Genomic DNA, 12340 nt, shown 5'->3' on the forward strand with positions numbered 1-12340 from the left:
ATTGATCAAGCGATAATAACTGTTTTGTGAAACGTATATAAATAAGTCAAGAATAAAGTGTTCTTGAATTTCCCTTCAGATGATCCCCGCCCATATTATCGATTTGTTCCAGAAGACCAAAAAGAAAAGATTCTGACTTGAGTGGTAAGAAGCAGCGAGAGTGCCAACATGCTCCTTCTACTAATGTGCCTCTGTTTTGTCAAGGGGCGGTCGGTTACTGACTGACTTTGAAGTTGCTGTGATGCGAGCTGTCAAGGAGGAGCTGCCTGGTACAGACATCAGGGGGTGCTACTATAAATAAAGATTGATAAAGAGTTAATAAACTCAGGGATTAATTGGCCGCAGTCGACACCAATGGCTGTCTCTTCCTATTGTCAATATCTTGTCAAAATGTTATTTTAGCTACTCTCAATATATTACTGTAACACAGCTGCTTAGCTAAGCCGCTTGCGTTTTTGCTCTGCTTTATTTGGTTTGGCCGCACTCAGCAATATTCCAGCTATGTGACGGCGGTCTGTAAATAATCGAGTCTGGACCAGACAATCCAGTGATTGATATCATGAGTATCGATCCACGCAATTGGGATCGATGACATGCATCAACCAAATCAGCGAGCCTGACCACCCGATCCCGTCAGTCGCCACTTACGACAAGCATAGTCGCCTTTCGGCACGTATGGGTTGCTGAAGACCTATTCTACCCCGGCGTCTTCACGGGTCCTGCTTTATTTAATCAGCGAGCATTATGATGAGCATGGTCACTTGGTTTTCTTTCTATAACAACATTTGAACCTAGCTCCTGTTCAACGCTACTTAGATGACAACATTGGCGTCAATATGTTGACATTACATTTGATGGAATGAGTATGATTTTTACGCTCCTTTTGGCAGTATTCCAGCAATATCACGGCGGTGGACACCAGCCATGAGGACGTTGTCCCCATGTCGTCAATCAAACATGGGTCTTCGGCGTGACGAGCGAACACTTTAACCACTAGACTACCCCACTGCCCACATTAGATTAAAACTTCATCAAATATGTCTTTAACTGACGAATGTGTGCTTTGCCACATTAGCGAGTGTGTAGGGTAGCCTAAAGGTAAGTGCATTCAATCGCTGCACACAGCAATATTCCAGCAATATGACGGCGGTCTGTAAAATAATCGAGTCTGGACCAGACAATCCAGTGATTGATATCATGAACATCTATCCACGCAATTGGGATCGATGACATGCATCAACCAAGTCAGAGAGCCTGACCACCTGATCCTGTTAGTCGCCTTTTACGACAAGCACAGTCGCCTATTACGACAAGCATGGGTTGCTGAAGACCTATCCTACCCCGGATCTTCACGGGTCTTCCAACATTGGTCTCTCCTAATAAAAGAAATGTGTCAAAGTATGACGACACCGCTTCCGTGGTGTAGCAGATGGAGCTGGAGGTCGGTTGTTGGATCCCAGCTGCATCATGCCAAAAGACATCAAACAATGGGACTTCTTACCCTACTCGACATAAAGGGGTGACGCAAGCCAGTGCAATCTGTTAGAGTGAGGTTTTCATGTTAAACTGAGGCATGGTATCTCAGAGGGCTTGCACTACAAAACCCTCTTAAAGCTGGACTAGAACAATGCATACATGCATACAAACTTCATTTCACCTCACTCAACGATTTACGTGTGACATTTAGGAAACTGGGATGGATAGATTGTATAAGAAATGAAAGCCCAGACCAAAGATAACATTGATTGGGTTATTTTAATCATTTATATTTTATTTTATAGTTTACTTATTTATATATCTATACTAGCCACATAAAGAAACTGTGCACGGAGAAGATATATTCTGGATTGAAATACAACACAGCAAGAACAAAATGATGCATACGCTGTAGCAGCTGAATGATCGGACCATAAGAAAATGTCAACGGGACCTGAACAACATCTGTTACGATGACGTCAGAAGATCAAAATGGAGTAGGGGGTCATACGACAAAGTCACAAAGTCAATAACGGGTATGAACACCCTGTGCGTGAATCACAGCAGTGCATCGGCGACGCATGGAGTCCACCAAATGGGCATGGAAGGCCTGGGGAATGGCCTGCCATATCCTCCTCAAATCCTTTGCCAAGTCACGGACGTTATCTGGAGGATGTGGAAGACGACGCAGACGCGCTCCATTTCATCCCACACATGCTCTATTGGGGAGAGATCTGGAGAAATTGCAGGCCATGGCAGTAACATGACATTGTTATGGTGAAGGAAATCCATTGCGACCCTAGCCGTGTGAGGACGAGCGTTGTCCTGTTGAAATGTCAATCCCGGGCCATGACGTTGCAGGAAAGGAATGACCACAGGCCTCAGAATCTGATCTCTGTAACCATCACCGGTTAGATTGCCCTGAACAACCAGCAAAGGGGTTCGGTGCCGTGCTGTTATCCCACCCCAAATCATCATAGAGCCACCTCGAAAACGACTCCTCTCCACAATACAGTTGCGTGCATAACGTTCTCCCAAACGCCGTTAGACACGTTGGCGACCGTCACTGTGGGAAATGTTGAACCTCGATTCATCTGTAAAGACAACATTTCTCCACCATATTCGAGGTTGGCGAACATGATTTCGACACCATGTTAGACGGTTGACTCGATGACGGTGTGTCAGGATGGGACGTATGGCAGGGCGTCGTGGTCGAATCCCGTACTGGCGTAAACGATTCCTGACAGTGTTGTGATGGATACGGCGCAGTCCAGGATATGTCTGGGACGTCGTTACTGCCGTTTGGAGCCTGTGTCGGAGATGTGTAACTCGAATTCATCTGTCCTGTCTTGGCGTCGTTACTCGGGGACGTCCTGAAGTGGGTGGTCGGCAACGTCATTTGTGTTCTGATAACGCCTCACCAATGCCGATATCGTGTTACGATGGCATTGGAATTGTGTTGCCACCTGTTGTTGCCTCATTCCCGCTCGGATCATTCCAATGGCTTCATGACGCTGCGCAGCTGTAAATCTTGGCATGATTTGCTTGTGATATGCTTGTGTCTGCACCTGAGAAGTTTTGAATTTTTGAATGACCACAGATCATGCTTTCCAAAGTGACAGCGAATTTTGAGTTGCACATGCTGTGTACAGCTGTACAGGGTGCACGTGCAGTAACACATTGCACGTCCATAGGCCCCCATCAATGACGTCATATCGCATGGCACGTGCATGAGCGTTTGAATGTCTCCAATAATTGCTGTGTTCAAACCTATATTTCATATATGGACGGTGTGCCCTTATATCTATATTTTCTCAATGCACAGTTTCTTAATGTGGCTAGTATATTTATTATATATTTTATCATATAACACTGAAACCTTTCCTGTCACACTTTGAGTTTCAAATGAAAAACTGACACAACTGATTTTGAAGCACACATACATCAAGGAGAAAACCGATACTGTGTTGACGTCGTAATGGCGCAGTGCATTAGTATGCTCTCAGTATCGACAATAAGAACAAAACTTGAGCCCTGACTTAGTCGGCGTGAAGCAACGAGACCGTCAACATGCTCCTGCTACTAGCGTGCCTCTGTGTTGTGGGACATAACGGTAAGCTATAACGATGCTACGACATAACAGTAAATAATTTCAAATGGATTTCATGTCACAATGGTTTGCTTGATATTGGGTAACATGTATCGGCATTTCAATGTGACGGGCGTAGATAAAAATTAAGACCAACATTAGCGCATTGTCCATGTGGTGTCATCGGTGTGAGTGAGTGAGTGAGTTAGTTTTAACGCCGCTTTTAACATTATTCCAGTTATATCACGGCGTGTCAGCTTAATGTGGGAGGAAAGCCCGAAATGATGCAGGTCCTAGACGTTTACCACTTCGGTGAAACCCACGAGCACGGGTATGGTGCTGACAAACCTAGAAACATAATTGTTTCCGGGATTCGAACCCACAATCATAGGTTTCTGGCGTGCCTAAGGGACGCAACTCTGCACAGCGAATCGCGGCGCCTTAGACGACTGGGCCACCCGTGCCCCGGTGTCATCAGTGGTTTTCAGTGATCGATTCCTGTAACTTCCATTGTTATATGTTATTTCCCTTTACGCCCAGTGGAATCTGAGACTGGTTATTCTATGACGGTTAGGGGCGGTCGCGTAGCCTAGTGGTTAAAGCGTTCGCTCGTCACGCCTAAGACCCGGGTTCGATTCCCGACATGGGTACAATGTGTGAGGCCCATTTCTGGTGTCCCCCGCCGCGATATTGCTGGAATATTGCTAAAAGCGGCGTAAAACCATACTCACTCATTCACTATGACGTTTATGATTTAAAACAAATAATGAAAATAATTATGCTCTGATGTATTCTCAAATTGTCTCTCACAAACATTTCCTACATATTGCAAGTTTTCCTGAAATGTGCGTATCAATTAGTATATACAGTAAACTACGGTTATAACGAACTCAAACAGACTACTAATTTTAGTTCGTTATAACCGTAATTCGTTATAAGCATATATACAGTATAACTACAGCAAATAGTCGGGGCTAAAAAGTTAGTTCGTTATATCCCTTAGTTTGTTATAACCGTAGTTTACTGTAACACAAAATAATGAAGTCCACGTTAGTCCAACCTCTACTTTACATCACACTGATGAGCTGTCATGAGACAGTGAAAATACTATGTCTGAAACTGATATAAAGAAAAGTTTGGACAAACGTTGACTTTATTATTTTATTATATATTACATGTCCACCGAGTGAACATTCATGTGCCTCATTTTTGTATTTGTATTTTAGCCTTGGCGAGCTAAATACATAGTGTTTATTCCTCTTTATCTTATCATGGTATTGATCAACTCTTTGCTAGACAAATCTCTTCCCATCGCAAACATCACCAGCACATTGCAAGTTTTCACGAAATGTGCGCATTAGGTGAGCGAGTACGCCGCTTTTAGCAATATTCCGGCAATATCTCGGCGGGGGACACCAGAAATGGGCTTCACACATTGTGCCCATGTCGGGAGTCAATATAGTTCCAGCTGAAACTGTTTCTTTTTTAGTGGCGCAACTACATATAGGCACTACAGATTGCCAAAACAAATTGTTTCTATTTGCCTTTCGCTGCAGTAATTGGTAGGCTACTCTAACCCTAGTTGATGAGACGTCACGTTTGTTAAGAGTATGTCCTGTCATAACGTTTCGAAGTGCAGTCAGATGTACACACAGCGACAAAGCGAACCAAGATAACAAGTCTGACATTCTTCGGCCAAATCCAACTGTTTTAATTTTGGGGAAAGGTTCCAAGCCGCAGTGGTCTGCAAACGCTGGTTTGGAAACTGATCCCGCTAGGCTAGTGTCCCCCCTAAATTGTTTTGCAATTCATAGCGCCAGAATTGCCAAACTTGTAAACTGTTTCAGCTTCGTCACAGTTAGATACTGATTTTCAGTATATTAGACTATTCTTTTGATAATGATAGAAATTATCGCTGTAGTTTCTCAAGATTCCCGATGATTAATTCTGACTCGATCGCCGAAAAACAAGGGCGACGTCATGTTTGTCTTTAAACACTGAAAGTAGTCTATCTCTGTCCGCATATGACGCATATAATTTTTATCCGTTTCATACTGCCGGGAACTGCCAATTATATGATAATGAAAATCTATGTATAATTTCATAGTGCTTACACACCATCGTTATAGCTTAATGGTATTCATTCTCAACATTTGAGGCTGTTTAGAAGGCAAGTCAATTGGAACACACTGCTTATGTTAAATTTGATAGAAAAGCAAACAAAGGTCAGAGGAGGCTAACATCTAAAAACTTAGAGACTCCTAAATGATGACACGTCATATTTGATTAAATATTTGAATGATATCCAGTGACTGATCTGGAAAGGTGTCACTGATTGTTTGCTGTTGTTGTACCCTGTTTCCATATAAGTACCTCTTTATACCGCAGCACATCGGTACAGCAGCAGCGGGAAGGAATTCCTGGTTACATTTCCAGAAAATGGACTAAAACCCAGCAATCCAAGACCGCAGTGCATCATTATAACGACCGTTCTCAATACTACCTCTGTGCGTGTTACCAGTCTTTCTCAGAAAATCAACTACACAAGAACCGTGAACATCACCAGCGCTGAAGGCATCCAGTTGTCTGGGAGTGGGATAACAGATAAAGTGGTACACATCATCTCTGATAACGATGTAAACGTTCTTGCTGCCGACTTTGGAATTAACTCTATTGATATCTACCTCGCACTACCAGTTGATCAGTTTGGGTTTAGTTTCTATGTCGTGACATACCAGAGTCTTGGTGATAAGACCCAGTTCTCAGTGATAGCCTCTTCCGCCAATACTGAAGTAATCATTGAGTTCCCTCCTGGCCTGACTACATTAAGGTATAATAATATCACCATTTGGAATCCAACCATAATTAATGTAACCCTACAAAAGCATGAGGTTATCCAGTTCCAAAATGACAAAGACCTAAAGGGCGTGTATGTGTCCTCGAACGAACCAATTGCTCTGATAGCGGGAGCAAAAAAATCCAAATTGGACACTGATAAAACCTCAGATCATCTTGTTGAACAAATGACACCCGTTACTACATGGGGAAAACACTTTATTTCCATTCTCTCCCCAAGAAAGGATAACACATCAGAGGACCTGTATCGCATCCTCGCTAGTACACCAAACACAACTGTTCATGTAGGTGGTTCAGTTTACAGCCTAGAAAAAGAAGGGGACTGGTTCGAAACAAGGATTTCTGCAACTGTTCCTGCTGAGATCAAATCAAATGAAGCAATACTGGTGGTCAAGTTTGTGACATTTACAAAGAATCAAGATCCATGTATGACGATTGTTGGTCCCAACATTCAGTGGCAATATCAGTACAGCTTCAGCTTTCCTGACTCTGACAAACATGTGCCAGGAGGGTGGTTAATTATCGTCATTGACTCGTCCTTTAAGTCAAGCTTAATGCTGAACTCACAATCCCTAGATATTCAGAACTGGGTTGACGTTAAGGACACGAACCTGACATCTGGCTCTATCTTACTACCCAAAACATATTACGTCATACAAAGTGCCAGCTCTTCGTTTGCTGCATATATTTATCAGAAAATTAAAACAAGTGGTGCATTCTGTTCTGCAGCCGGAATGGACCTTACTCCGATTAATGAGGTAAGGGACAGATAATATTCAATTGAAAGTCATCACTTTCTTGAATAATTTTTTTATTTTACCCATGAAGATCCGGGTTAGAATAAGTCTTCAGCTACCCATGCTTGCCATAAAAGGTGACTATGCTTTTCGTAAGAGGCAACTAGCAGGAGGGTGGTCAGGCTCGCTGACTTGGTTGATGCATGTCACCGATCTCAATTGCGTGGATCGATGCCCATGATGTCAATCACTGGATTGACTGGTCCAGACTCACTTAAATTACAGACCGCAACCAGGTAGCTTGAATATAGCTGAGAGCGGCGTTAAACAACAAACGAATAAATTATTTACACCCTCATTGCCATAAAACATACTTTCCCTTTGAATTCCCTTGGAATTACACATTTTTGTAGATTTTCGTACAGTCTTCCACGATCGATATATGAATCATGTCAGCAAAATTGTGTAAACTTCAATTTTCTTTCTTTTAAGAATTGGATTCACTCAAGAGAAAACGTTACAGATTGTAGTACAAGCCCATTGTCGTCGACAACAGCACCATCTGCTGCTACAAAAACGACGATCACGACATCTGCAAGTCCTTCCACCACTGCAACTGCGTCTATTGCAACCACAACGATGACAACCCCAAGCCCGACCACAACTACTACTAGTGCTACTTCTTTAAGTACCAAAGCTGAAACCACGCCCACCATTGATACAACCCAACCCGCATCAGGAACTGATACCTCAACGGTTGGTGGTAACGAAGACCCTGGAGACAATTGTTCGCATCAAGGGGAATACCAAGGTATACATCAAAATATCACCCAGCAGGAACTCGAGATACTTGTGAAGCATCTGCAAGCACATCTACGGATCCTCCCCAACGGTACATCCAAAGCAATCAGGAGGAAGATCAGTGCACCTGATGACAGACCCTCATCGAAGACGTTTGGAGTAACAGGCTGCACTTGCCTCTCTTTGTGTTTCGTGGTTCTGTTGCTGGCAGACATTCCACGAATAATAAGGCATCTTAGGGGATCCATCTCACGATGATGTATGTGTTTTGTGTGGGGATCCAAGCGTCTGTCCTTCAAAGTGCACACTGGTTGAATCTGATTGGTCCTTAGGAGAGGCATAGAAAGGACATAACTCGTAATAGCCACTGGTGGCGCTACGATCGAGCCCAGGAATTCCAGCCTAGTTCGGCAAGGGTGGAAACTGGACTTTTAAAGTTAGTTAACTCTCTTGCCTCGGGAAGATGCACAAAGTTAAAAGTCATAACGATTTGTCAATTTGAACCTTTCATGGTATCGATATGTACAAACCTATGATTGTGGGTTCGAATCCCTGATCGCCCCGATTATGTTTCTAGATTTGTCAGCACCATACCCGTGCTCGTGGGTTTCACCGAAGTGCCAAACGTCTGAGACCTGCATCACTTTCCTCCCACATTAAGCTGACACACCGTGATATAACTGGAACACTGTCAAAAGCAGCGTTAAACCCAACTCCCTCACTCACTGTATTCATGTCTGTGTTGATTGTTTGCAATACACCGCCAACATGTTCTGTTGATTGTCATGTTAAACCTAGTTCAGACTCTTCTTTTTTATCAATCCACAACCATCACTCAAAATCGCCTTACATTTCTGTCATAATCTGTTATTTTCGAATATCCTCACCTTCTTTGAAAGTATGTTTATCGATAAGGTCGTAAACATTTTATCTGTATGCTCGATTGATGATTGTATGCTTTAAATACCCTATTGTTCCGCTTCCGATGCGAAATACCTGCTGTGTCTCGTTCTTCTTTATATGTAGGTAAGGGCAGAAACAAGATACACGTTAACGATTTGCTGTATTGCAGACAATAACAGAATCTTTCAATTTAAGTATGCAAACATTAATAAAAAGGCTTAAAAGGCGTCTTTGAAACATATTAAAAGCCTGTGTTGACAATTACAGTGCGAAGCAATTACTGGATTCTTAACCACATCGAACGGATACTTTTAATGGGTTGTTCATCTGAAAGTGTAAGTTAATATTTTTTGAGTTTTCAAGAAAGTGGAAAGTGTCAATAGAGTTGGCCCATTCAGCTCGGGATAACATTGATTGATTTATATCAAGCGGTAATAACTATTTTGTGAAAAGTATATAAATAAGTCAAGAATAAAATGTTCTTCAATTTCCCTTCAGATGAACCCGCCCATATTATCGATTTGTTCCAGAAGACCAAAAAGAAAAGATTCTTGATAGGTAAGAAGCAGCGAGAGTGTCAACATGCTCCTGCTACTAATGTGCCTCTGTTTTGTCAGGGAGCGGTCGGGTAGCCTAGTGGTTAAAGCGTTCGCTCGTCACGCCGAAGACCCGGGTTCGATTCCCGACATGGGTACAATGTGTGAGGCCCATTTCTGGTGTCCCCCGCCGTGATATTGCTGGAATATTGCTAAAAGCGGCGTAAAACCATACTCACTCACTCACTGCTTTGTCGGACAAAACGGTGAGATCCTTGAACACAACAGTGAAACGTGACACATAAACAAGTGACTAATAGACGTAAACTATCCAGTACCGATTTTTGCTCTTTATGGTCCAATCCCATCAAAAACGTATGGAGATTCATTAATGTCAACACTAACTCACGTCTGGTTTATTGTCTGGGCATTTGAAACTAATTGAAGCATTTATATTTTCACCTGGAAAGACGGTTTCGTATTGTTTGATTGCTATTATCATCCCATAGTTGTGTAAGCGCTATACACGCGCTTCTCTTGCGATCTTTTATCCTAATGTTTACAATCAGAAGTAACGAAATCGTTGGCCAATGGAAATGACCTCTCCGCATGTGCATTGATCGGGTGGGCGAGTGAAAATTTTAAGATGGCTTCTTCACTGGCTCGTGGTGTTGCGTTTTTGAAAATGACTTATTGAAGCACTTATTACTCCATCCATAAAGAAGGTTAGGTCATGTTTGATTGCTATTATCACCCTATAGTTCTGTAAGCGCTATTCACATGCTTCTGTTGACAGCCTCCGACCTTTGTGACTTTGGATTTCTACCCACATAATGCTGACACGCGGTTTTATGAATAGTTAAATTCAAAACCTCAACTCCAGTGAACAATAGGTCTCGACCATCTGCTGAAACAGAATCCATTGCGGGAAAACGGTAAAACAGTGGGGACAATTTTAAGAAAGGAAATCAATGATGACACCAGGTGTTTGCGAAAAGGGTAAAAAATCCTGCCCTTCTTGTAGCACTCTGTGCTCACACAATTTGTATAAAAATGTAAGTGTGTAATATTATCATTAAAAAACGTCAATGTACTCTATATGCTTGAAGTTGGTTGGTTGGTTTATTGTTTTACGCCGCACTCAGCAATATTCAGGCTATATGACGGCGGTCTGTAAATAATCGAGTCTGGACCAGACAATCCAGTGATTGATATCATCAGCATCGAACCAGGCAATTGGGATCGATGACATGTATCAACCAAGTCAGCGAGCCTGACCACCCGATTCCCGTAAGTCGCCTCTTACGAGTCCGGACTGATGCCGATTTATAGTGCTAGCTCACTGAGATACCATGCCGCATTTTAACATGAATATCCCACTCAGACACAATATACTGACTTTTAACGTCTTTTGGTATGACGCAGCCGGGGATCAAATCCTGGACCCTCCGATCCCCGTTCTTAATGTACCTCTAGACCACGGAGGCGGTCAAAGTTTGGTAGGCTGTAGATGTGTGTGTGTGTGGGGGTTCAAATCAAAATGACATGAACTCAAATGTTGCTGTTTCTGATTCTCATGCGTTGTGGTGTTTCAGACTAATTTTCTGAAAATTTGACGTGTTTCATCCTGTTTTGAAGTTTATGCTGTAATGTAGCTAACGTGACTAATGATGGCTGTTAATCTGTGCACTTGTTTCTAAAATCTTTGTTACAAGATGTAGACAACAGTGTTCGTATTGGACAGTACAGTTCCAACACAAACGTACCGTTTGTCATTTTTTTATGTGACTGGGTCGTAAAACCTTTATTGTAACGGTCTCGTGCCCGCTCCGCTTCCCCTCGTTAATTTCCGTCACCGTTCGTCGCTCGTCGTTGTGTACTGTCATTGCATTCTTTGTTAGAGAATTAGCGACCCGACTATTCCATTATCTCGTGATTAAATGGCACTCTCCTACCATGTATTGACTTGATGTATGTTGTCTCATATATGTTTTCTGTCTTATTCGTGTGTTGTAAATGTTTTTGTGACTTTTTGCTGTTGGTCGAAAATTCTATGTAGTTACAGATAGTGTCATAGTATTTACTCCCAGGATTCGTCAGGTCGTTTTACGGACGGCACGCCACTGGGTGATCTGGAGCGTATCAGGGTCATCCTCCATTGCGTCGAGCCAGAATTGTTGAACCATGTTGACTGGTAGCAGTGGTAGTGCAGCAGCACGTCTGACAAGGTTGTGGATATCCGGGTTGTCTCTGTACTGATTGACCATCTCCAAATGTTGAACCTTCTTCCACACTGCCTGCGTATAGTGGAAGAAGCACCCCCTGATGTCTTTACAAGGCAACTCCTCCTCGACAGCTCGCATCACAGCAACTTCAAAGTCAGTCCGTATTACTGGTGACTGTAGAGGAGCTCCTGTGATCTGCAGCACTGTCTCCTTAAGCTTCTGAAGGAGTCTGACATATTCATGTGGATCTCTGGACTCTTAAAGAAATCTCATATTGGAAGAGTTCATTCTTGTTCATGGGTATGTTGTTTTCATTGTGTAGGCATTATTCCACACTGCTTTAATTTTTTTGTAGGCAATAGTAACTGTAGGCAAAAGTGGACTTAGGCATTAGTGGCTGGAACCCCTGATACACCAGTTTTGTAAGTGAGTGGGTAAGTACGGTTTTACGCCGCTTTTAGCAATATTCCAGCAATATCACGGTGGGGACACTAGAAATGGTCTTCACACATTGTACCCATTGTTTGGGAGAAATCTAACAATGAATTTATCCTGAAGTGACAATCTATTAGTGAGTGTGTATGGTTTTACGCCGCTTTTAACAATATTCCAGCAATATCACGGCGGGGGACACCAGAAATGGGCTTCACACATTGTACCCATATCGGCAATCGAACCCGGGTCTTCGGCGTGACGAGCGAACGCTTTAACCACTAG

General features: G+C 42.8%; 1 protein-coding gene across 1 annotated transcript; it reads left to right on the forward strand.

Moving 5' to 3' along the window:
• The first annotated feature begins 3532 nt into the window (after positions 1-3532).
• LOC139446076 (mucin-22-like) lies at positions 3533-8334 on the forward strand. The gene is made up of 3 exons (XM_071227350.1): positions 3533-3589; positions 5954-7179; positions 7651-8334. Exons 1-3 carry the CDS (start codon positions 3547-3549, stop codon positions 8215-8217), a joined length of 1836 nt encoding a protein of 611 aa, XP_071083451.1. The 5' UTR covers positions 3533-3546; the 3' UTR covers positions 8218-8334.
• The last annotated feature ends 4006 nt before the right edge of the window (positions 8335-12340 follow it).

The sequence above is a fragment of the Haliotis cracherodii genome, unplaced genomic scaffold (genome assembly GCF_022045235.1).
Source record: "Haliotis cracherodii isolate W230 unplaced genomic scaffold, xgHalCrac1.p SCAF_6, whole genome shotgun sequence".
NCBI classification, from domain to species: Eukaryota; Metazoa; Mollusca; class Gastropoda; order Lepetellida; family Haliotidae; genus Haliotis; species Haliotis cracherodii.